The sequence below is a fragment of the Nyctereutes procyonoides genome, unplaced genomic scaffold, assembly GCF_905146905.1.
Source record: "Nyctereutes procyonoides isolate TBG_1078 unplaced genomic scaffold, NYPRO_anot_genome, whole genome shotgun sequence".
NCBI lineage: Eukaryota > Metazoa > Chordata > Mammalia > Carnivora > Canidae > Nyctereutes > Nyctereutes procyonoides.
In genome coordinates, this window is record NW_026575126.1 from 51586172 (window position 1) to 51612658 (window position 26487).

At 44.1% G+C, this 26487-nt stretch overlaps 1 protein-coding gene and 1 long non-coding RNA gene across 5 annotated transcripts in view; both read right to left on the reverse strand.

Moving 5' to 3' along the window:
- The window catches only part of SMG1 (SMG1 nonsense mediated mRNA decay associated PI3K related kinase), a 107572-nt gene extending 103089 nt beyond the window's left edge, over nt 1-4483 (reverse strand). For 2 of the 4 annotated variants that reach the window (XM_055339328.1, XM_055339327.1), the window contains exon 1: nt 2955-3441. In XM_055339328.1, the coding sequence (XP_055195303.1) occupies nt 2955-3043 (89 nt within the window). In that variant the 5' untranslated portion in view covers nt 3044-3441. Of the gene's footprint in view, nt 1-2954; nt 3442-4465 lie in introns of those variants that run through there. The other 2 variants (XM_055339330.1, XM_055339329.1) reach the window with 2 other exon arrangements.
- A 1210-nt stretch (nt 4484-5693) lies between these two features.
- LOC129519137 (uncharacterized) lies at nt 5694-26487 on the reverse strand. The gene is made up of 3 exons (XR_008666357.1): nt 26389-26487; nt 24048-24103; nt 5694-5783 (listed from the first exon to the last, which is right to left on the reverse strand). It is a non-coding gene; the product is annotated as an uncharacterized LOC129519137 (long non-coding RNA).

The following is a 26487-nucleotide window of genomic DNA, read 5'->3' on the forward strand; positions in this document are numbered from 1 at the left end:
ATATTAGAATATATAATAATTATAGATTTAATTTTAAAACAAGTCCTTCTGATCTCTATCTGGATTGGTACAATTAGATTATATTCCAAAGCAAAGTCAAGAAAAGGACATGCTTTGGCTAGTGGCAATGATAAAACCATTCATTTGCCTAATTCTTAAATCTTAATTGAGAGTCTAGTGAAGACTATCAACCAGTCCTATATAAATGCTTTCTGCAAAAGTATGCTTCTAGCAAAGATAGGCTTGTTCTATTGCCTTTTGACACTGGTCTATTCAGCTACCTGGAACACTTCCTGTCAATATGTGTGAAGTATCACGTGTGGCCACGACTGACTCAACAGTCGGTTTCCAGACTAACTGACAGACTAAAAGAAACAGACAAGAATTGCTTTTTTAAAATCACACTTGTTCAGAAGTCTGAATCTAAGAAAAATAAAAATAAAATCAGAGAAGTAATGGTACAGCAAGCCAAATAATTTTCCTAAAAACTAAATGATTCACATGCACCATAAGGAATCTGCCTGCATCTGAAGATGTTTAGAAAAATAAATAGATCTCCATTTAAACAAAGAGGAAGATGAGGCTCTGTCAGTTAACGGGAGTCTGTCACCTTTTTAAAGAGTGAACAGAGTAACAACCTCATATTTAACTTAGGAAAATTATGTCTTGGCAAACAAGGTTCTTGCCAACATCCTAACCAACTGTTATGTTTCTCCATGTATCGAACTACATCTCACAGTATCTATCTACCTGTAAGTTCTGAGACTTTGTTACAGAGAACAGCTTCAAAGAAAGCTTACAACCCCCCAACAAAAACACCACACACAGGGAACCCTGGGTGGCGCAGCGGTTTAGCGCCTGCCTTTGGCCCAGGGCGCCATCCTGGAGACCCGGGATCGAATCCCACGTTGGGCTCCCGGTGCATGGAGCCTGCTTCTCCCTCTGCCTGTGTCTCTACCTCTCTCTCTCTCTCTCTCTCTGTGTCTCTCTGTGTGACTATCATAAATCAATCAATCAATCAATCAATCACCACCACACACAGCCAAGAACTAGAACACGTAAAGGAAGAAAACATGGATACTACTAATAATCTATGTACAGAGTCCATAAATAAATAAGCCATTCTTCTTCCTATATGTCAAATGAAGTCAAGTGACCCCAGCAGGCAGCTGCAACTTTGCTACTACATTTACTTAGAATGACAAGCTACAATTTATTCTTTTCTAAAAACTCTAGGATTATTTGTGAGGAGCACTTTAGTCTTCTACAGGGATATTAAATTATTTCATATAAAATAACCACAATACTGAAAAATAATGGAAAATCCAATGTCAAAGAACTGTCAAATTGAAGCTCATTTATCATCTAATTTCATTAAAAGCAAGGGGGGAAAAAACCTATTTCACACATTTCAATATAAGTACAAAACAACTAAGAATGTCAATTACAGACTACAATTATTTAAACTAGTCAACTGGTTGTAGTTAAAGCACTAACAAACCCTAAGTGATAAAAGACAAGTAAAGCTAGGCTTTTCAATCTTTTCTAAAAGCTACTTAACATCTCAACTCTAGAGTCAGACATTAACTTTTAAAGTCACCTAATTATATACAAATGTTCTCAAGAGACACGGGATTTGGGAAGGCATATTAAAACAAGTAAGAGGTGTTACCGCCCATTACCCAAAGACTTTTCTATCAAGTCTTAAAAATGTTACATTCTAACATCTTCAGTCATTTTCAGTACTGCTCAAGTTACATGTAACCATTAGGAAGCAAGTCAATCCCAACAATCTGTCTTAAGCACTTATCCGGCCAGTTGCAGGCCAATTGATAATTCAAGCGTGCTTCAAAGGACGAAAACTCCACGAACGACGATACCCTAAAACGTTTAGGAAGTCCTTCTAAGGCATTCAGTCCTAAATTAGGCACAAGTGACCCATGATCAATCAGAAAGACACAAAAACTGTGTGTATGTATATGTGTGTGTGTAGAGAGAACAAACCTATCTTTGCATATATAGACACATATATACATATACGTATATATACACACATATATACGTATATGTATATATACAAATAAAAGTTGATGCTTCAAATATATTCCATTTCAGGGAGGCTCCAAAGAGGTCTGAGATCAAATCCCCTCCATGCAAAAGGTAATCCTCTACTCCTCCTTAGAGCCTTACTCAAAAGCCCAACTCAAAAGCCCCAAAAGCCCCAAGCCCCTGCACTTGGGGAGGGCGAGAGTGGGTCGGCCTCATTCCACGCCCCACAAGTGCCCTGTCTAAAGTCGGAGCAAAGCCTTGGGAGCGCTGGGGCGGGGGAGGGGGGGTGTTGTTTTTCGAGATATTAACACGTGCGGGCGGGGCAGGGGTGGGGGGGGGAGCTCAGAGAAGGAATCAGTTAAGGAGTTTTTTTTTTCTTTTTTCTTTTTTCTTTTTTTTTTTTTTTGCGTGGCGGGCCAAGAAGCGAAGGTGTGACACCGAGAGGGCCCTGGACTCCCGGGATCCCCCCCCCCGTACACACACACACACACACACACACACACACAAGTCCAATTCCAACTTGGCGGGTAGTAACCAGAAAGTCCGCCGCCGCCACCAGGAGGGCCCCCTTTCTCCACCCTCCGTGACCCGACTCCTAGGCCGCCGGGCGCCCCGGGTCTCGGCTCCCGCCCCGGGAGCGAAACGCGGAGCGGGCTGCCGTGTAGGCCTCGCCTCCCCCGGCCTTCCTCCCCCAGGCGGGGCGGGAGGGGACCCAGGAAGCCGCGCTCGGTTCCCCGGGGCGGGGCGGGGCGGGGGGGGGAGGGCCTAGGCCGCGCCTCCCGGCTCCGGCCCCCGGCTCCCGGCCCGAGGGCCCTAGGCCGCGGCCCGCCCGAGGCGGGGCGCGGGGCCCGGGGCCGGGGCCGGGGCCGGGGCCGGGGCGGCGGGCTGGGCGCCGGCTCACCCACCTGGGTTGCCAGTCATTCCAGCTCCGCGGGTACTTGGTGCCGCCGCCGCCGCCGCTGCTCAGCCGAGACCCCGGGGCTCTGCGGCTCATTACCTTCCCCGACACGACATGGCCAAGCGCCGCCGCCCAGAGAAGCGCGAGTCGCCGCCCGAACCGACCGCCGCCGACGCTCCGCTCCCGCCCGGGGCAGAGGAGGAAGCCGAGCAGGAGCAGGAGGAGGAGGAGGAGGAGGAGGAGGAGGAGGAGGAGGAGGCGGCGGCGGAGGGCGGGGGAGGCGGACGGCCGTTCCGGGTTCCGCCTGAGCCCGCAGCGCAGGACGAGGAGGCGGGAGCGGCGCCGCGAGGCGGAGGCGGGGGAAGGGGAGGCGACGTCTCTTCCAGGGCCGAGCGCGGCCCGCGACGCCGGGAACCAGAAGGAAGAGGACGGCGAGGAGGCGGTGGCGGCGGCTCCCCACGCTCACACAGCCACGGCTTCCCCGCCTCCCGGCTCCGCCCGCCGCGCCGCCGCTGCCGCACGGCATGCTGGGAGCAGGGGCGGGGCCGGCGCCCGCCGGGCCGGGGAGAGGGGCGGGGCCGCCTGAGGGGGGCGGGGCCGGCGCCCGCCCGGCCAGCGGGGGGCGGGGCCGGCGCCCGCCGGGCCAGGGGAGGGGGGCGGGGCCACCTGCGGGGGGGCGGGGCCGGCTGCCGCGGGGGGCGGAGTCGGGCGGGCGAGGCCCTCGCGGATCGCCCTCCCGCGCCTCGGGCTCGCCTTCGGTCCCCGCGGACCGCGCCAAGGTCCCCGCCCCGCCCCGCCGCGGGGGATCTTGGGAGAGGGGGATCTCCGCCACCACCCCCCACGCGCACACCCTCCTAAACATTCTCCAGAAAGCACCAGACCCGGGAGGGCTGGGCGGTCAGGTGTAAACAGGCATCCAATCGAGGACCTAGGGTGCCCTTGCGCGGGTGCGCGCGCGCTCTCACACACGCGCACACGCGCAGGCGTGCCCTGAAGGCTCACGTGTGCCCGTTTTCTCCACCCTATACGGAAAAAGTAAAAAAGAGAGAGAGGGTAGATAGGTATCCACCCACCCAGCCCCCACCTGAAACGTGCCCATGGAGTCCGGACACCTCGGCCACATCCTCAACGTTGTCAAAAACTAAGCTGAATACAGGGAGAAAAGGGGTATTCCCCTGTGCCCCGCAATCCCTGCCCCCCTGCAATGTGAAGTGTGCTTTGAAATCCTCTCACCCGAACAGTTAACCACCTTCTCCACTGGAAAGAGTCCGCCTGGTGAGTGGGCAGGGCCTCCCACCTGAGCACTTGCCCCCACCCCCACAGTCCCCCGGGAAGATGTCACTAAACCATTGGATACATAATGTGGATGCAGATGCACAGAGGAAAGCTGCCCAAGATGTACATCTAACAACGGGAAGATCATCAAGAGGCTTCACATCAACCCAGAGGGTTTTAACCTACTTTATGTTGCAAGAAGACAGACAATATATATTACTTGCGTAATTAAAAAATTGTTACCTAGAGTACTTGAAGATCTGAAGATCGTAAGTCTTTGATATTTCCACAGGCATACCCCTTCCTCCTTGGGCTCCTTGCTGATGATGCCCATGAAGCCACACTCAGATAGGATCCTGCCAGTTCTAAAAGATGGAAAGTTAAGTTGTTGTTTTTTTTAAGATTTTATTTATGTATTCATGAGAGACACACAGAGAGAGAGGTAGAGACACAGACAGAGGGAGAAGCAGGCTCCATGCAGGGAGGCTGAGGTGGGACTCCATCCCAGGTCTCCAGGATCACACTCTGGGCCAAAGGTGGAGCTAAACCGCTGAGCCACCCGGGCTGCTCAAGTTAAGATTTTCAAATGAACTTTTCTCCCCTCACTTGGCTTCCCCTCCATTTGGAGAAAAAGAAATGTCTGAACTGAGACTGGTACTTGACTCAACACAGAAATCCCCACTAGATCAGACCCAAGCATGGTCATCTACGCTTGTTTAAAAAAATAATAATAATAACGGGACCTACATTAAGGGCACCTGGATGGCTCAGTTAGTTAAACGACTCCCTTCCACTCAGGTCGTGATCTTGGGGTCCTGGAAATGAACTCCGCCTCGGTTATTAGAAATGACTGAAATATTTATTTTTGCTCAATTTCCCTTCTTTCCACCACCATGCAAGCCTGTCTTGCAATCTGACTTGAAAGGCTCCCCTCCCAAAGCCTTTCCTTAATTGCAAGTTCTAAGCTTCCTTGGACCTGCTTTCCTCAGATCTTGACCTTTCTATGTTCCAGGTGAGTTAATGCTTCTCTCCTCCCGTCAGACCCATAAGCAAATAGCTGATGTGGCCAATTAATTGTTTTGACTTCCTTCATAGTTTATTGTAACAATGGTGCATTGACCAAATTATGTCAGATTCCAAAATGATTTGGAATCATTTGGAACCAGCACAATAATCAGAACCTTAGACCTCAAAGAAAAAAATGTCCAGAGTCCTTTAACTTTTTCAAATTACAGAACAACAGCAGAGTAATTCAAGGATGGGCTCTGTATTCAAATTCCAACTCCTCCACTTAAAATTGAGGGAGTGTCAACAGGGTCCTGACTATCACAGTGCTTCATTGTCTCATCTGTAAAATGGAGATAATAGTACTGACCTCTTAAGAATGTTGAGAGAATTGTGGTGCCTGGGTGGCCCAGTAGGTTAGGCATTTGCCTTTGGCTCAGGTCATGAGCCCAGGGTCCTGGGATGGAGTCCCACCATGGGCTCCCTGCTAAGCTGGAAGCCCGCATCTGCCTTCCCTGTGCTGCTCCCTCTGCTTGTGCATTCTCTCTCTCTCTCTCTGTCAAATAAATAAATAAAATCTTAAAAAAAAATGTTGAGAGATTTAACACAGATCTTGCATGTAAAGTGCTTTGCACAATATCTGCAACACAGTAAACAATCAATAAATGTTAGCTAGAAATCAGATCGACGACTCTGAAGCACATGCTATTTGGATAATATTTGACCAATGAAGAAGGAGGGGGGAAAGAGTAGCTGGCCAGGTTTGTGCCCAGTTGCTCCAATAACTGCTTCTTGTTTGCTGTTTTCTTATACTTCTCCCATAGAAATAACTAACCCTCAAAAGCAATCAGTGTTGGCAACGTGGTAATGTGAGGACCCAGAAGGTAGGTGAGTGTCATTTGGCAGCAACTTACTGGAAAGCAATTTAAGAGTGTATGTCCAAAGACTTAAAATTGTTAATACCTTTCCCCTAGGAATTCCGCTTCCAGGAACCTATCCTAAGGAATTTTGCCACACTGAAGCCAAAGTGATTTTAATCTTTTTTTTATGATTTCATTTTTAAGTAATCTCTACATCCAATGTGGGGCTCAAACTTACAACCCCAAGATCAAGAGTCTGATGCTCTACCAACTGTTCCAGCCAGATGCTCCAGTGATTTTCTTTTCTTTTTTTTTTTAAGATTTTTTTTTTTAATTTATCTATTCATGAGAGACAGAGAGAGAGAGAGAGAGATGCAGAGACACAGGCAGAGGGAGAAGCAGACTCCATGTAGGGAGCCCAATGTGGGACTTGATCCCAGATCTCTAGGATCAGGCCCTGGGCTGAAGGCAACGCTAAACCGCTGAGCCACCCGGGCTGCCCATGATTTTCTTTTTTAAATAAAAATCAGATCGTGTCATCATCCTACTTAAAACCCATTAATGGCTTCCCATTCTTCTTAAGATAAAACTAAAAGCCTGCAAGAGTCTATAAAAGCTAGTTTTTTCTACACTGCAAACATCCTACCGAAATAGCTCATACCCAGAACAAGATTCTCATAGAGGTTATCAATTTTGTCTGCATAGTAAAATCCCCACATCTAGGCTGCACCCTGGACTAATTAAATCTGAATCTCAGGTGTCAGTATTTTTTGTAAAGTAATCTCTATGCCCAATGTGGGGCTCAAACTCATGACCCTCAGATCAAGAGTTGCATGCTCTACAGACTGAGCCAACCAAGTGCCCCTGAGTAGAAGTATATTTTTAAGGCTTCCACAGGGGATTCTTTTTTTTTTTTTTTTTAAGATTTTACTTATTTATTCGTGAGACACAGAGAGAGAGAGGCAGAAACATACACAGAGGGAGAAGCAGACTCCACGCAGGAAGCCCAATGTGGGATTCAATATCAGGACTCTGGGATCACTCCCTGAGCCTAAAGGTGGACGCTCAACTGCTGAGCCACCCAGGCACCCCACCACAGAAGATACTAAAGTACAACCATGACTGAAAAACACCACTTTCAAGCCATTAATCCCTGAAAAAGTTATTGGTGTCCCTGTATCTCCAACCTTGCCTCCCAACATATGTGAGTTTTAAAAACAATTCTAAACCACTGGGGGAAAAAAAAGTGAAAGCCCAGTTTTTCCCCATGGCAACTACTTGGATACTTTAAGAAAAAAATACATCAAATGTGATCAACTCTCAAAACCTTCAAAAAATGTTATCTTGTTTCTTTTGGTGGTTCCGCTTCAAGGTTCCATTAGCACTTCTCCCCTCCACTCTAGTCATAGGGATTGATTTTCTGTTCCTAAAGCACACCAGGCCTGTCCAGACTCTGAGCTTTTGCGCTTGCTACTCCTGCCTAGAATGACTTTCCTACATTTGTTGCCAGGGTTGGGACTTGGGTGAGGTGAGTGAAATGCCTAGGGTGCCAAATTTAAGGAGGCACTCACTCTCAAGGTCACGCAAGTGCCAACCCTGCACAGACACAGACCTGCCAGTGAGTGCCTCCCTCTAATATTTGGGGGTCTAGGCATCTCATCTGCCTCACCTTAGTCCTTGCACTGTTTTCCATAGTCCATCTCAGTTCTTCTGTGAGGTTTCCCTGACCTCCCTGCCCAGAAAAGCTAGTCAATGCTTGGACACTCTGTCACATAGCCTATTTCTTGTCTAGGTAGCACCGATCACCATCTGCAAGTATTGCATTTCTTTGCACATTTGTTATGTCTCACCCTTAGAATAGGAGCTCTAGGGGCACCTGGGTGACTCGGTGGATGAGCATCTGCCTTTGGCTAAGGTCATGATCCCCAGCTCCCTGGGGAGCCTCCCTCTGCTTATGTCTCTGCCTCTCTCTGTGTGTCTCTCATGAATAAATAAATAAAATATTTTTTTAAAAAAATTTTAAATAGAATAGGAGCTCTACCCATAAAAGCAAAGTCCACACCTGTCCATCTCTACCCTCGGATCCTCAGCACACAGCATAGCACCTGACCCAGAGTAAACACTCAAAAAATAGTTGTTAATGGATAAATGAAGTGGAAACGATCTAAAATATGGACCAAGATTGATACAAAAGTATTAATCTCATTTTTACTTATTTAGCAAAAAAAAAAAAAGGAACATTATCTCAATGCTCAACAATAGAAAATTAATTAGGGGATAGTCTATTCATAGTTGAAATTTTCTGCAGCCATTAAAACTTATATTTATGAAGAACTCTTAATGAAATTAGGAAAATATTATGTTAATGTGTTGAAAAAGGGACACTTGGGTGGCTCAGCGTTTGAGCGTCTGCCTTTGGCTTAGGGCATGATCTCTGTCCGGGGATCAAGTCCCCCATCGGGCTTCCTGCATGGAGTCTGCTTCTCCCTCTGCCTATGTCTCTGCCTCCCAATCTGTGTCTCTCATGAATAAATAAAATATTAAAAAAAAAATAACGTGCTGAAAAAAATAATGAGATTCAAAAGTGAACATGTACTGTTTCCTCAACTCAGTTTAAAAAAAAGGAGGAGTGGGCACCTGGGTGGCTCAGTCAGTTAAGTGATGGGCTCTTGATTTCAGCTGAGGTCATAATCTCAAGGTTGTGAGATCGAGCCCCGTGTTGGGTTCTGCACTTGGCAGGGAGTCTGCTTGAAAATTTTCTCTCAGGGCACCCGGGTGGCTCAGTGGTTGAGTATCTGCCTTTGACTCAGGTCATGATACTGGGGTCGTGGGATAGAGTCCTATATTGGGCTCCCCGCAGGGAGCCTCCTTCTCCCTCTGCCTGTCTCTCTAACCTCTCTCTATCTCTCATGAATAAATAAATAAAATCTTTTAAAAAATAAAAAATAAAATAGTGCACCCTTACCAGTCCACTTACCTGTAGGAGTAATGCATGAATATTTCCTAATAATGATAATTACCTGGTGAATAAGTAACTCTCTTGCATTATTGTTTTTTCCCCCTCTGTGTTAAAAGCACTCAGTTGTAAAAAGAGAAATCCTAAAATGTACCATAAATTTTGTCCCGTTTTTAATTTCTTATACATTCTTATATTTTTTATATCAGAACCTCAAAATCTCTGACCCGACCTAAGCCTTTAACTTCTAAAAGACTCTGGCATCAGAACTTGAATATAGGCAACCCCGGAGTCCTTAACCACCAGGATTTTTCTAGATAGATCTTCCAAATTTCCTAGATAGAAACTTAAATTGATACCCTCAGTAAACAAGAGATAAGGCTTTCTCTTTTATTTCCTTTAATCCTTAGATCTGGCACAGGATTAACCCCAATTTGGCACCAAGAATTGAAGAACTCCATTCTCAAACAGGAGACTCAAGTATAAGAGTGATTTTTCAAACACAATCTTAAAAGCCAATTCACATCATAGAGACATTAAAGCAGATTTTTAAAAAGAAAAACAGCTGCCCTCTTATACATGCTCCCAGCTAGGAAATCTTTGTCACAGGTCAAGTTCCCTTGGTAAGGGCTATTTTTGAGTTTTCGAGTTGGTGCTTGAAGGAATTTGGCCAGGAAACTCATGACACATTTGAAATCTCCATTTGGGCTGCCTCAGCTTGAGGCAAGGGCCAAGCTTCTATGAATCAGGGCACAAGACGTGCTACCCAGTGGCTCATGCATTCTCCAAACAATAAAATGGAAGGACGATGATGCCCAGCCAAAGCTATTTGTGACTTACCAAGTAGAGAAAACACAGGGTGAGCTTCTCCAATGGTTGACCCTGTAGGCACCCAGGGATTTGCCTGGCTGTGATTAAAGAAACCAGCTCCTTTGCCTCTCAAGATTAAAGCAATATCTGAGACATATGTAAATAAAATGTAGATTTTGTAAATAAAATCACTTGTAAATAAAATTCCCATCTCTTGTTGGTACAGTTAACATTTATTTTTTTTAAAGATTTTATTTATTCATTTTTTTGGGGGGTGGGACAGAGACACAGGTAGAGGGAGAAGCAGACTCCATGCAGGAGCCCAATGTGGGACTTGATCCCGGGACTCCAGGATCATGCCCTGGGCCAAAGGCAGTCCTTCAACCACTGAGCCACCCAGGCATCCCTATCATTTAACATTTTAAAAAGATATCCTGTGTATATCTCTTTCCTTTACCTGGTCAATCTCTTTCTGAAGAGCTTTTTACTTTGAATGCCAATCGTCAAGGTCTATTGGGCCAGAAGTATCACATCTTCCTTTGTCGCTGGCTTTCTGAAGGAGCTCCTAGCAGTCTGGCCCTAAGATTCTTCCTTGTGTTTTAATCCCTCAGTTCTAGAATCTTTCCCTGAGTTCCTCACCAGTAAAAGCCTTCTTAAACATCTTACCTAGGGATGCCTGGTGGCTTAGTAGTTGAACATCTCTGCCTTTGGCTCAGGTCATGATCCTGGGGTCCTGAGATCCAGTCCCACTTCGGGCTCCCACAGGGAGCCTGCTTCTCCCTCTACCTATGTCTCTGCCTCTCTCTGTGTGTCTCTCTTGAATAAATAAATAAAATCTTTTAAAAAATTTTTTTGCCTGAAGTCAGGGACCTCCACAACTGAGTTGTCCCTTGTGATAGGGACAGGAGGAGAATACAGATGGAAGTTAAAGTCAGGGTAAAGGAGAATAGTGCCTTCAGTTTTGGTCATCACTGCTTAGAAGTCACCCAAATCTTATGATGATGTTGATGACACACAATTCATAATAACACTAAGTAACATTTATTGGTTGTAACTTGCTAGTCCCATGCTAAGGACTTTACATAACTAGCTCATTGCTCACTGAATTTTAAGACTACCACATAGGGAACCCTGGGTGGCACAGCGGTTTAGCGCCTGCCTTTGGCCCAGGGCGTGATCCTGGAGACCCGGGATCGAATCCCACATCAGGCTCCCGGTACATGGAGCCTGCTTCTCCCTCTGCCTATGTCTCTGCCTCTCTCTCTCTGTGTGACTATCATAAATAAATAAAAATTAAAAAAAAAAGATCTATAAAAAAAAAAAGACTACCACATAAAGTTGATTACTCTTTTTATTCTCATTTTATAGATGATATAGCAGAGGTTATAAAAGACACAACTTGCCCAAGCTGATGCTGCTAGTACATAGAATTTAAAAAAATTTTTAAATGATTTTTTTCAGTCATCTCTATACCCAACATGGGGTTCGAACCTCTAACCCTGATATCAAGAGTTGCATGCTCTACCAACTGAGCTAGCCAGGGACCTCAGGTGTCAGTAGTTTAATTCATTTCAGCTAAAGAGTTAAATTGCCTACCAAGTAAGACAGAGATAAATATTTCCCTCCAGAGCATCTTGCTGAAATAGAATTTTTTGGCCTCTTGGTGGACTGCTGTATGTGTCATAAGTGAAACAATCCCTTCGTCCTATGCCAAGGGAGCAAATGAAGGCTTATTCGGGAAGGTCTTTTGTGCTAACATGATTTGAAGGTCACACTGCTTGGCATGGTATCTGAACTGTCCCCCAAGCATGGCCACCTCTTAGGGGATCCTTCCTGCTGGGCCCTGGAAGAAGCTTCTCAGAAAAAGCATGATTTCAGGTGGCTTTTGGATGAAGGGGAAGCAGATGGCCGAGCATTACATCACCTCGGGTAAAGGAAACAAGTACAAAAATAAAAGGATGTAGAAAAATAATAGCCTAATCTGCAAATCATCAGTGAGTGTTTGGGAAGTGTTTATTATCAGCGAATCCCAGGGATAGTAGAGAGCTAATAAATGACAAAGCCTGGCCCTGTGCCCCCCAATTTAAAAGCAGAACCCACCTTTTCCACCATTTTGTTAAAATAATAATGACCATTCATCTTAATTATATTTGTTTATAACCATGACTATTTCTCAAACTCTAGGAGGTAAATATTATCAAATCCTTTTTCCTCCTCCATCAGAAGAAACTGCACTCAGAAAATGTGGTGAGTTAACTGCCCCAGGCCACACAGCTAGATAAGTGACAGAAACTGGGTACCTAATGCCAAAGTCACTCCCTACCTGAAAACCACCTGAGGGGCATATAAGGAGGACCATTTTTCTGACCATCTTATAATGTACCAAAATGATGCGTAGAATTCTAAACACCTAGTCATTCTTACCAGTGAGATAGGTTTTGGAGAACCAGGTTTACTTTTTTTTTTTAAGATTTATTTATTTATTCATGAGAGAAACCAAGAGAAAGGCAGAGACACAGGCAGAGGGAGTAGAAGCAAGCTCCATGCAGGGAGCCCGATGTGGGATTCGATCCCGGATCCTGGGATCACACCCTGAGCTGAAGGCAGATGCTCAACTGCTGAGCCACTCAGGCATCCCACCAGCTTTAATTTTTTTTTCTCGATAAATGTTCATCTAGAGAAAGTGGTGGGAGGTACCCCAGAAGGATAGTAGCAGTTATATATTAAAATATTGGGACTGTTAATGTCTCTTGGTCTCTTTGTTCTAGTCGCTAAGTTTTCTCTAATTGAAAAAATGTTACATTGTGAAAATTCTCCTTCAAACAATCCTCCTGAATTGGTAGATCTCTGCACCCCTAGAACACATGATGCCTCCTGGCTGCCTATTTTTTTTTTAAGATTTCATTTATTTATTCATGAGAGACACACACAGAGAGAGACAGAGACAGAGACATATGCAGAGGGAGAAGCAGGCTCCACACAGGAAGCCCGATGCGGGAATGATCCTGGGTCTCCAGGGTCACGCCCTGGGCCGAAAGCAGGCGCGCAACCACTGAGCCACCCGGGGATCCCTCCTGGCTGCCTATTATAGCAAATTCTGTATCTCCTGTTCCTCAAACTCCCATCAATAATGGAATAACTGGGGCATCTGGGTGGCTCAGTGGTTGAGTGTCTGCCTTTGGCTCAGGTCATGATCCCGGTGGCGTCCTGGGATTGAGTCCAGCATCAGGGTCCCTGCAGGGAGCCTCCCTGCAGGGAGTCTGTCTCTGCCTATGTCTTGGTGTCTCTCATGAATAAATTAATACAATCTTAAAGAATAAAAAATAGTGGGGCAGCCCGGGTGGCTCAGCGGTATAGCGCTGCCTTCAGCCCAGGGTGTGATCCTGAAGACCCGGATCGAGTCCCATATCGGGATGTCGGGCGCCCGCGTGGAGCCTGCTTCTCCCTCTGCCTGTGTCTCTGCCTTTCTCTCTCTCTCTCTCCCTCTCTCTCTCTCTGTGTCTGTCATGAAAAAATAAATTAAATCTTTAAAAAAAAATAGCGGAATAACTGCATTGCCAGGCAGTCGTGGCATTTGGCTAGAAAGCATTCTATATGTGTCCACGCATAGGGGTATAATCTGTGCAGCTCCATATAATCCCACACTTAGAAAAGCCTTAAATTCTCCTTCATGCTCTGCTGCTACCATCTTGAAATATCTAATGGATTTTGAAGAAGGGGCCCTGCATTTTCATTTTTCAATAAGACCTACAAATTATGTAACCGTTCTACCTGGTATAATGGGTATAGCACAAGCGTCAGCAAACTTTTTCTGTAAAAGGCCAGGAAGTAAATATTTTAGGCCGTGCGGGCTGTGTGATATCCATTGAAACTACTCAACTCTGGCACAGTTGTGGAAAAGCAGCCACAGCCCATGTCAACGAATGAGTGGGTGGTGATTCAGTAAAAAATTGAATCACAGGGGATCCCTGGGTGACTCAGCGGTTTGGCACCTGCCTTTGGCCCAGGGCCCAATCCTGGTGTCCCGGGTTCGAGTCCCACATCGGGCTCCCTGCATGGAGCCTGCTTCTCCCTCTGCCTGTGTCTCTGCCTCTCTCTCTCTCTCTCTGTGTGTGTCTCTCATGAATAAATAAAATCGTATAAATAAATAAATAAATAAACAAATAAACAAATAAAATCTTTTAAAAAAAATCAAATCACAAAAACAGGCAGCTGGTTATATTTGGCCTACAGGCTATAGCTGGCCCATCCCTGGTAGAGCACAATCTTTCTTAAAGGGCTGTCATTGCAAAGTAATAAGGATGATAATCCTAACGCAGTCCATTTTCCACACATGGGCCATGGGAATGTGTTCCTTGGCTGTTGAGAAGCCAAACAGGCACAACGTGTAGGTGGGTGTCCCTGCTACATTCCATTTGTCCGTCCAGATCTGCTGTTTGGCTTCTCCACTCTGCTGGGGGCCCCAGAGGTTGACCTGTACAGACTGCGTTGGCAGGGTCCTTGTCCCCATCCCTGTTTGAGTTCTGCCAATCGGAGGCTTCCCTGGATGGAAGAGTGAGAGGAGAGCGATGTCTGGATGCTTACTCCTCTGGCCTCATCCCTACAGCTCACTGGGAAGTGTCTGCATTCTACCACCGAAGGCCACACATCCTGCCCTACAGCTGTCTTCATCCAGCTACCTGTCCCAGGGTCTAAGGGTGGTAGAGGCCCCTTGCTGGGTTAAGGTGTCTCCTTTGTTAGTGTATCGGAACTCTGCCCATCCCTCTGTAAATAGTTCTGTACATTTTCTTATTATTTCCTTGGTCGGTTGTACCATCTGTTTCCTGAAAGCCCCTGACTGATAGAGTGAGGCAATCCAGGAGTCACATCAGCAGGAGCCACTACCGCTCCTGGAGCTGGAAAGACAAAAGGTGATGCTGCCAGAGAACGCAGGCCAGATCACGCCTGATAGATGTGGGCCAGGTCTTTCCATTTCGCGATGGAGCCATAAAGGTGATTCAGAGGCAGAGGCAGAGGCAGAGGCAGAGAAGAAGATAAATGCCCTGGCTTATGCCATCTTCTTGGCCTCCAGTCTCATGCCAGTGATTGTTACTGGTTGAACCCAGCTAGGAGTCAGCTCACCCGAGAGCCTGGAAATTGCAGCCTTCAAAGATCAATGTCTATGTGACAGAGCAGGGCAGGTGGGCAATGGCTCTGGGGACAAACAGGCCCAGGCTTCGCACAGGAAGGAGAGGTTGTACCCATAAATAAGCCAACTTCTGAAAGCCTATTTGGAAGTAGTATTGAGTACATGCATTCAAAAGATTTCACAATGTTTTCCAGAAGGGAAAAAAAAAAAAGACTTCATGAAAAGGGTCAGTAGATTAAAATATATTTTTTAAAGATTTTATTTATTCATGAGAGACACACAGAGAGAGAGGCAGAGACACAGGCAGAGGGAGAAGCAGGCTCCGCGCAGGGAGCCTGATATGGGATTCGATTCTGGGACTTGAGGATCATGCCCTGAGCTGAAAGCAGACACTCAACCGCTGAACCACCCAGGTGTCCCAATAGATTAAAATGTTAAGGGTCTTTCTGTTTAAGTTTTAGACTATGTGGCAGAGTTCATTGACTAGGAAGACATTGATTTCTGTATCTAAATATACCAGTTTGGGACACCTGGGTGGCTCAGCGGTTTAGCACCGCCTTCAGCCCAGGGCGTGATCCTGGAGACCTGTGGTCGAGTCCCATATCGGGCTCCCTGAATGGAACCTGCTTCTCCCTCTGCCTGTTTCTCTGCCCCTCTCTCTCTCTATCATGAATAAATAAAATCTTTTTAAAAATAATAAAAAAATAAAAAGTTAAAAAAAGATACCAATTTAATATGATACCAAAAGTAGAGGCAATTAAAACAAAAGTAGATTAAGTTGGACTACCACAAAATTTAGTAACTTTTCTGCATCTAAGGACACTGTTAACAGAGTGAAAGGCAAATGGATTGCCTCATTTCTCCAGAATGGGAGAAAATATTTGCTAATCATATATTTGAAAAGGAGTCAATATCCGGAATATATGAAGGACTCCTACATCTCAACAATGACAAAAGAACAAACAACTCAGTTGAAAAAATGGGCAAAGGATTCGATTAGACATTTCTCTAAATAATATATAGAAATGGCTAAAAAGCACACGGAAAGATGTTCATCATCACTAATCATTAGAGAAATTCAAAAGAAAACCACAGGAGCACCTGGCTGGCTCAGGAAGTAGAACATGTGACTCTCAATCCCAGGGTCATGAATTCTAGTCCCATGTTGGGTGTGGAGCCCACTTAAAAAACAAAACAAAACACAGTAAGATAGCACTTTATACCCATTAGGATGGCTATTATAAGTAAATAACAAACAAGAAGAAAATAACAAGTGTTGGTGAGGATATGGAGAAATCAGAACCCTTGCACTTTGTTGGTGAGTGTATAAAATGGTGCAGCCACTATGGAAAACAGTACAGAAGCTCCTCAACAAATTAAGAAATAGAAGTATCATATGATTTAGCAATTCAACTGCATATGTATCCAAAAGAATGGAAAGCAGGGACTCACACAGATTATATATATACCCACGTGCAGAGCAGCATTGCTCACAATAGCCAAAAGCTAGAAGCAACCCAAGTGTCCTTTGATGGATGAATGGATAAGCCAAATAGTATATACATAGAGTGGAGTATTAACCAGACTTAAAAAGGAAGGAAAGAAAGAAAAATGAGAACAAGGAAGGAAATTCTGACATAGGCTACAATATAGATAAAAACTTTTTTAAATTTTTATTTTTAAGCAATCTCTGTAGGCCCCACATTGGGTCTAGAACTTATTAAAAAAAAAAAAAAGAGTGGTAGTTTAGATTGGTATTATTCAATATGTAAGCCACTGGCCACTCGTAGCTATTGAGCACTTGGAATGTGGCTGGTTTTCACTGAGACATGCCGTAAGTAAAATACGCACCAGCTTTCAAAGATTTATTATGTAAAAGTAGAGTATAAAATATCCTATTAATAATTCTTATATTGATTATATGAACTGATAATATTGTACCTACATTGGGTTAGGTCAAGTATACTATTAAAATTAATGTCACTAAAAAAATAAAAATAAAAATAAAATAAAATTAATGTCACTTATTTCACTTTCGTTTTTTAAAGGTGGCCAGTAGTAAGTTTAAAATTGTATATGTGGCTCAAACTAGGTTTCTGGGGATCCCTGGGTGGCGCAGTGGTTTGGTGCCTGCCTTTGGCCCAGGGCACGATCCTGGAGACCCGGGATCAAGTCCCACATCGGGCTCCCGGTGCATGGAGCCTGCTTCTCCCTCTGCCTGTGTCTCTGCCTCTCTCTCTGTGTGACTATCATAAATAAATTTCAAAAAAATTTTAAAAAATATTAAAAAAAAACTAGGTTTCTGTTGGACAATGCTGGGGTAGATAAAGGATAAGAATGTATCCTTTATTGAGCACTGTCTAAGGGATGCTGATACTGTATCTGGATGGCTCTAGAGATACAATCTATCCCAGGGGCATTGGTTAGTTCATCATAGTCTCTGCCAAGAATCATCTCCCCAGGTCTCCTCAGAAGACCTTAACTTTCTACCCTTCAAGGCCCAAATCAATTCTTTAATTTTTTTTTTTTTTAAGAGAGAGGTGACAGGGGATCCCTGGGTGGCGCAGCGGTTTGGCGCCTGCCTTTGGCCCAGGGCGCGATCCTGGAGACCCAGGATCGAATCCCACATCGGGCTCCCGGTGCATGGAGCCTGCTTCTCCCTCTGCCTGTGTCTCTGCCTCTCTCTCTCTCTCTCTCTCTGTGAGTATCATAAATAAATTAAAAAAAAAAAAAGAGGTGACAGGAGGAGCAGAGTGAGAGGGAGAGGAAGAATCTTTTTTTTTTTTAAATATTTTATTTATTTATGAGAGACACGTAGAGAGAGAGGCAGAGGGAGAAGCAGGCTCCATGCAGGGAGCCCGATATGGGACTCGATCCTAGGACTCCAGGATTGTGCCCTGGGCAGAAGGCAGGCGCTAAACCACTGAGCTACTTAGGGATCCCAGGAGAGAAAGAATCTTAAGCAGGCTCACACCAGCATGGAGCCTGACTCGGGCTAGATGTCGTGACCTCACCCGAAATCAAGAGTCTGAAAATAAACTGACTGAGCCTCCAGGCGGCCCCCACCTCTGGAAATCAACTCTTACTTAAAATCTATCTTTATCCTAAGACCTAAAGGAAATCTCCCTTTTCGGACCCTATAGAATTATCTTAACCACTCAGTTTGACATGTAAATACATTAAGTCTTAATTCTCCAATTAAACCAAAGTGAGTAGTTTATAAGAAGTTTCTGATTTGGGGGGCACCTGACTGGGCTAGTCAGTAGAGCACATGACTCTTGATCTCAGGGTTGTTAAGTTCAAGCCCATGTTGGTGTAGAGATTACTTAAAAATAAAAAATCTTTGGGGTGCCTGGCTGGCTCAGTCAACAGGGTGTATAACTCTTAATCTTGGGATTGTAAATTCAAGCCCCATGTTGGGTGTAGAGATTACTTAAAATCTTTAATTAAAAAAATAAAATAGGATGCCTGGGTGTCTCAACTGATTAAATGTCAGACTCTTGATTTCAGTTCTGGTGGTGACCTCAGCATTGTGAGACTGAGCCCCATGTCAGGCCCCAGCGCTCATTGTAGTCTACTTGTCCCTCTCCCTCTGCTCCCTCATTCCACTCATGCATGCTCTCTCTCTCTCTCTCTCTCTCTCTCTCTCTCTCTCTCTCTCTTTCTCTAAAATAAATAAATAGGGGCACCTGGGTGGCTCAGTTAAGCATCTGCCTTCGGCTTAGGTCATGATCTCAGGGTCCTAGGATCCAATCCCACATCAGGCTCTCTGATCAGCAGGGAGTCTGCTTCTCCCTCTGCCTCTCACTCTCCCTCTGTGCTCACTTTTTTTTCACTTTCTCTCTCAAATACATAAAGTCTTTAAAAATAAAAAAATAATAAAAGTAATTAAAATCGTTTTAAAAGTTTCTGATTTGGGGTAAGGAAACATACAAGTAATATATGCCTTCTATTAGTCTAAACTCACAACATACATCAACAATCAATCACAGCAGTAGAGCGGCACCTGGGTGGCTCAGTTGGGTAAGCATCTGCCTTCTGCTAGGGTCATAATCCTGGGGTCCTGGGATCAGGCCTCACATCTCCATGCTCAGTGGGGAGTCTGCTTCTCCCTCTTCCCCTCCTCCCAACTCACACTCTTCCTCTCCCTCTGTCTTTCTCTCTCTCTCTCTCTCTCTGTCAAATAAATAAATAAATAAATAAATAAATAAATAAATAAATAAATAAATAAATCTTAAAAAAAAATCACAGTGCTACCCCCAGAACAGACATTAAGAATCAATCACAGCATATGTTCCCTCCAAACCCAATGAAGGTCTTCTCATTTTCAGTATAGAGCTCTAGGCAGCCACTATCCATTGATCAAAGTTGTCATGAGAAAGAAACCTCATTGTCACCCTTGTAATACAGTCACTTAGTGAATAGGATTGACAGAGTAAATTCAACAAAGAGGCACAAGATCAAATTTCTCTCTTTGCATCACAGGCTATTTAACAGAATTAGGTCAATAAATGATTTTATTAATACTGTGTCCAAGTATGTTATTGTTGCCTGATATCAGGTATATGGGAATTCTCAAGTTTTTGTTGCAGGCCAGGGATGTCTGGAAGCATGTTGCTTATTTTCCTTGGCATTGTCTTCTAGTATTATCATTCCCTCCCCCAGTAGGTACAGAGCAAAAGATAATGTCATTATATACCAAGGCAGAGTCTCCAAAAGTCTTTCAAGAAACACCAGTTCTGTAGGATGCTAATCATTATTCAAGGAAAAGTGAATTCTCTAGTCAAATAAGTGAAAAGACTGGGTTTACAAAACTTAAAATGACTCACTGTTATTCTTCAAGAAGAGGATCTAATACCCTTCCCAGTTTTTCTGACATAGAGTCCCATTTTCATATCTTAAGTATCTATATTCTAATAAACATATTTTAGGAAATACTGTTCCAAAGATTAATGCTGAGTTTTTATTTTTGAAAGTGTTAGTGGTGACGGTGGTGGTGAACACTGATGCTAGTAATCACTACAGTCTTTTCTTTACCTCAAAATGTATTTCCTTGGGGCACCTGGGTGGCTCAATGGTTGAGCATCTATCTGCCTTTGTCTCAGGTCGTGATCCCAGGGTCCTGGGATCAAGTCCTGCATTGGGTTCCCCTCAGGGAGCCTGCTTCTCCCTCTACCTATGTCCCTGCCTCTCTCTGTGTGTCTCCCATTAATAAATAAAATCTTTAAAAAAATAGAAGTAAAAAAATTTATTTCTTCAAACCCAGGCAAAATTTGTTGCCTTCGATTATCCGATAGTAACAGGTGGTAGATATGATTATGATTCCTTAGAATGGAAGACAACTAAGCCATGGTTTGATCCCAACCTGAGTCTGCTGATGAGGGCACTGGAGCTCAGGAAGATTATGTACACTGCCCAAGGTCACCAAGTACATCGGTGACTAACAAATTGGAAAGCTTAAAAAAAAATTAAAACATAAACTATCACTTCAATAGTCTCCTGGCCTTTAGTCTACTCTCATCTATCATTTGTTTATCTACCTGCAACAGATAATTACATTTTGCAGGAGGGCCATGAATGTGGATACACTTCTATCACCTGTTAGAGAAGAGATGTACGACGACAAAGAACAGTAGATCCTCAGAGGTCTCTCAGCCTTCCTGAGAAAACCGGGCAAAGTGAAAATTCATGTTGGACTTCTTTATGTTAATGATGATACTGTGCCAAGAGCTTCTCTGGCATGGTTTCTAGAGTTCTGGACATAATTTCACCTGTTCTGAGTTGACATTGTCCTCACAATGTGGGCCCTGTGATAAGTCAAGAATGTTGACAGTTGGGGTTGGCCTCTCAATGGAGAGCTTTGCAGAATTTGACAACTCAGCCAACTTCTACTTGGGGCTTAATCCCACATGCTTACTAATGACACCAAAGAGGCCACATGGCATGTGTTTCCTACACTCCATAGTTTCTACTCTCATGCAGCCCACGCAACTTTCTCCCTGAAAAATCTAACTGGCATAGACCTTTGCCAGGTCATGGTTTATCAACCTCAGCACTCCTGGCAGTTGAGGCAAGAAAATTATCTGTTGTGGGGGTTGTCCTGCACCTCATAGGGTGGGTAGCAGCATTCTTTGACTCTACTTACTGGATGCCGGTAGCATTCCCCAACTTGTAATCCAAATATTTCCAGATATTGACAAATGTCCCTTGGGGGCAAAAGTGCCCCTGGATAAGAACCACTGTTTCAGATGCTTCTTAAGAGAATGACTGCCACTTCAAACTAGAGAGTTCCTGTTACGTGGTGAGCTTCGCAGGTAAGGGACTCAGGAAACACTTGTGAATCATTTCTGTATCCCCATTCCTTGGCACGTAGTAGATCTTCATTCAGTGATTCATTCCACAAATATTTACTAAGCACCTATTATGGCACTCTTCCAAGGGGAGGGGATATAGCAGGCCTTAAGGAGTTTACAATCCAGAAGGGAGGAAGACAGACTATAAAAATGTAATAGAAGCATAAATAAATATATGGGGTAACTTCAGGTCCTAAGTGCTTTAAAGAAGGGAGTACAGATGAACATGAAATAAGGCTGCCTTAGCCAAAGATTCTAATCTATCAATTAGAATTAGGTTGGTAGTAGGATCCAAAATAACAGTGGGTTAAATGAAATAAATGTTTGTTTCTCTCTCAAATAGGAACAAGTCATCCAGGTCTGTTATGGTGTTCTTGCTCCATAAAGGCCTCCATCATGTCATATTCCAGGCAGCAGAATGAATAAAAGGTTTCGAAAGAAAGGTAAAGAAGGGTATGTGCCAATGATTTTTTTAAGGTTGGTTCCTGGGGCATCTGGGTGGCTGAGTCAGTTGGAGGTCTGCCTTTTGCTTGGGTCATAATCTCAGGGTCCTCGGATCGAGCCATCCATTGGGCCTGTTCCTCCCTTTCCCTCTGCCTACTCATGTTCTCTCTCTCTCTCTCCTTCTCTCTCTCAAATAAATAATAAATAAAATCTTTTAAAAAGAAATGGCCACATTATATTTCTGCTTATGTTGCATTGGCTGGAACTTAGTCATGTGGTCATAACTTGTTAAGGGAAGCAGGGCAATTATGGGTCCAACTAAAAATAAGAGGTTCCATTTCTATGGACAAGGGTGGACAACCAGAAGTCTCTGCCAAGAGGGTCAGGGAAGATCTTTCTGAGGAAGAGATAATGATGAGAAGAGAGAGAGGCCATGAGAAGAACTTTCTGGTAAGGGCCCTGTGTTGCTAAAAGCCTGGCACATTTGACATACACAAGTAGGGCGAGTCTAGGGGAAAAGAGGCAGAGGCAAAATCACACAGAGCTTTGTGGGGCATCGTAACAGGTCTGGGTGTTATTCCACCTGCAAGGGAAATCCTTTGGAGGATTGTGAGGAAGGGACAAATGCCATCTATGCTTTCAGATCACTCAGGCTGCTGTGTAAGCGTGGAAGTGGAAGAGGTAGAGACTCTGGTTAGCAGGCTTTTGGAGTAGAGATAATAGTAGCTTTGAAGTGACCTATCAAATACACATGGTAGGAAGTGATCACACTTTCCATATAACACTATGGGATATTGGAGTCAAAGCACAAAGGCTTATGTGTGGGATAGGATGTGGAGTGTGATGTAAAAAAATTAAGATATTTCCCAACGTTTGACCTGAGCAACCAGTGTATGATGATACCATTTATTGGCATAGGAAAGGCTTGAGAGGAGGCAAATTTGGGCAAAAAGTTCTGTTTTGACCAAATCCAAGATGTGTATGAGATCTTCAAGGAGAGACGCAAGCTGGGAGCTGGATGTATGAGAACATGGCCTGAAGGAGCAAATTCAAGAGTCATCAGCTTAGAGATGGTGCTTTAAGGGTAAGTGTGAAATCAGTGTTAGAAATAAGTGTCTCAAGAAAAAGGAAAGTTATACATTTTCAAGAGCAATTAGAAAAATTAAAAACAACAACAACAATGAATCATCCAACCTAATGGCCCTTACACATCTCTAGAAGCCCCCTTCAAAATCACCAAGTATGCAACTCTTGCTCTTGGTATTCTAATTAAACCTGCCTTAGAATCTCAAGCACCACTCACAAGAAGGAAAAAGCCTCCTCTCGTTGGTGAAAAAGACTGAAAAAATCTTCTCTAATGCATTTGCATCACATCAGACTTGCTTTCTGGTTTTTAGAAAAATAACAATTGTGCAATATTTAGGCTACCCTATAGTTTAGATAGGCATTTCCAGATTTGTCTTAGGAAATACCAGTTGATGCCGTCTCCAAGGGGAAACAAAGTATGTCCTTTGTGAAAGCAACCTGCTGCTTGCAGGTTAAGAAATGCCACTGCATGATTTTAACCAGACCCAACCCCTAACTCCAAGGAGTTTATTTATTTATTTTTCATTTAAAAGTTTTTTATTTATTAATGAGAGACACACAGAGAGAGGCAGAGACATAGGCAGAGGGAGAAGCAGGCTCCTTGTGGGGAGCCCGATGCAGTTCTCCATCCCAGGACTCTCGGATCACAACCTGAGCCAAAGGCAGATGCTCAACCACTGAGCCACCTAGGTGCCCCTCCAAGGAGTTTATAATGTAATAATAACAGTAGTAGTGCTGGTTAGCATTATTTATTAAGCATCTACCACATGCCAGGCACTTTATAGACAGAATTCTAACATTCACACAGTCTTGATGGAGATCTATTATTCTCCCCCATTCTACAGATAAAAATATCAAGCCTCAGAAAAATTTTGTGTCTGGCTAAAGAACCAGGTCTGCCTTTCTGTAGGCCTTTTCAACAAGCCTAATTATTTGGGAAGCCTTATTCTATATCACTGCATTTCACTTGGCTCTTTCATTTGCTCACCTAAAAGGAGAAACCCTATGTCATTTTTTTTCTTGTTTTTTTAAATAGACTGGCTTCTAGCTTATAGTAGGTGCTCAAATATTTATTGAAAGAATAAGTGAGAGACGCAGATATGGCCACAGAAAAAAGTTTCATTTAAGGAACAGCATGGAATTCTAGGAATCCTGGGATATCACTTAGTGTAGAGATCATTACCTGGCTGGCCCCAGGTAGTGCTAGGCCTCAGGAGTGTTGCGAGCGGCTTTCAAATTCTGTAAAACAAAACAAAACACCAAAATACAAAAGGACATCTGAGTGGCTCAGTCAATTAAACATCTGCCTTTGGCTCAGGTCGTGATCCCAGGATCCTGGGATCGAGTCCCGCATTCGGCTCCCTTCAGGGAGCCTGCTTCTCCCTCTGCCTTTGTCTCTGCCCCTCTCTGTGTGTCTCTCATGAATAAATAAATAAACTCTTAAAAAAAAAAAAAAGATTTCCATCTAAGCTCCTGAAGACATTTAAATTTGCAACCTCAACTGTCAAACTCCCTTGTTATAGAAGTGAGAATATGGAGGCCCTGTGTAGTATAGTGACTTGCTATAAGGGATCCAGAGAAGTTCACTTCCAGCCTTTCCCCATATTCTGCTGCCCAGGATATGCGACATGGTAAAAATCCATGTCTGTCATGACTGTGCATAAATACACACATACAGAGATGAGTGTATAGCCACATCTCATTTTCAAGATGAGGGAAAAACTAAAAATGTAGACTGAGATAATTTTCAAAAACCTTGTAATTAAAAATAAATCAAAATAAAATTTCTATCGCCCTTGGTCACAAAGTCAGCTTTTCTTTCTTTTTTGTTTTTTAAGTAATCTCTTCACCCAACATGGGGCTCAAACTCATGACCCAGAGATCAAGAGTCACATTCTCTACTGAGACGGCCAGGCACCCCACAGTTGGTCTATTCTAATCTGGAACTCTTCATATTCTTTAAAGAAATAATAAATCCTGGTTAATATTTACTCCAATTCTGAGCCAGCCTTGGTTTCACTTTCTAAATCACTCAGTAGTGATCTGGTGAGATGGTGAGAAATGAAATTGGAAATTGGAGGTGGGAGAGCAAGAACCAGTTGGTTTATGGGGAGGCCTCCCGAGAGTAGTTAATATATAATGTAGTACTTAATAATCTGGTGAACAGGTACCTCCAGAATGTGTCCAAATGTTAATTAAAATGTTTCTTCCTTCCCTACTCATTCTGTAGGGTCCCCTTGAGGTGCTCACTGAATTTAATTCCTTTCTCTGTTGTTCTCCCCTCCCCCAACCAGAGCATCCTTTGATGGGGCAGGAGTGTCACCAGAGAATCAGCAAAAACAAAAGAAACAACCTCTGGACTCAACTCAGTAAATCATTGATCTGTAAGTAAGAAACTTCAGATGTGTTTTTTGTGCCCCAAAGGTCAGTGATTGTCACATTTATATATATGAATAAATATATATATGAATATATTTATGAATAAATATAAAACCTTTTAGGGGATCCCTGGGTGGCTCAGTGGTTTAGCACCTGCCTTCAGCCCAGGACATTATCCTGGAGTCCCAGGATCGAGTCTCACATCAGGCTCCCTGCATGAAGCCTGCTTCTCCCTCTGCCTGTGTCTCTTCCTCTCTCTCTGTGTCATATATATATATATATATATATATAGTTTTATTTATTCATTATATTCACCATAAATATAAAAGGTTTTTTTTAAGATTTTATTTATTTTTTCATGAGAGGCACAGACAGAGAGAAAGAGAAGCAGAGACACAGGCAGAGGGAGAAGCAGGCTCCATGCAGCATGTAGGAAGCCTGATGCGGGACTCCATCCCAGGACCCCGGATCACACCCTGAGCCAAAGGCAGCTGCTCAACCACTGAGCCACCCAGGTGCCTCATCACATTTTTTTTTAAAGATTTTATTTATTTGAGAGAAAGAGAGAGACAGAGAGAGAGCATGAGTGGGGGTGAGGGGAGGAGGAGCAGAGAGAGAGAGAGAGGAAGGAAAAAGGAGAAGCAGACTCCCCATAGAGCAGGGAGCTGGACCCCAGAACCTGGAGATCATGACCTGAGCCAAAGGCAGATGTTTAATAGACTGAGCCACCCAGGCACCCCAGTGCTCGTCAAGTTTTCATGTACTTTACCAATCACTGGGGATCCTATGAAAGTGCAGACTGCTTTAGCAAGTCTGGGCTGGGGGCTGAGACTCTGCATTTCTAACCATGCAGAAGCTGCAGGTCCAGAGACTCTTGGGCCTCAAGTCCCTAGAATAGACCACTTGTTCTCAAACTATCATGCGGGAAATCTAGAAGAACTACTGATCTTCTCCTCACCAGATTTTGACCTAATTTACATGGGTGAAGCCCAGGCATTAGGATTTTCCAAAGCTTCCCAGGAGATTCTACTACAATGCAGAGTTTGAGAAACACTGCCCCAGACTAAAGCAGCCATTTGCAAGCTTTAGTGTATCTCAGCATCATCAGAAGGGTTTGTGAAGACACACACACCAATGGGCCCCACCTTGCAGGGTTTTTGTTGGTCTGGGTGAGGCCTGAGAATTTGCATTTCCCACAAAGTGCTGCTGCTGATTCTGCCAGTCTGGGGAACACGCTTGCAGAA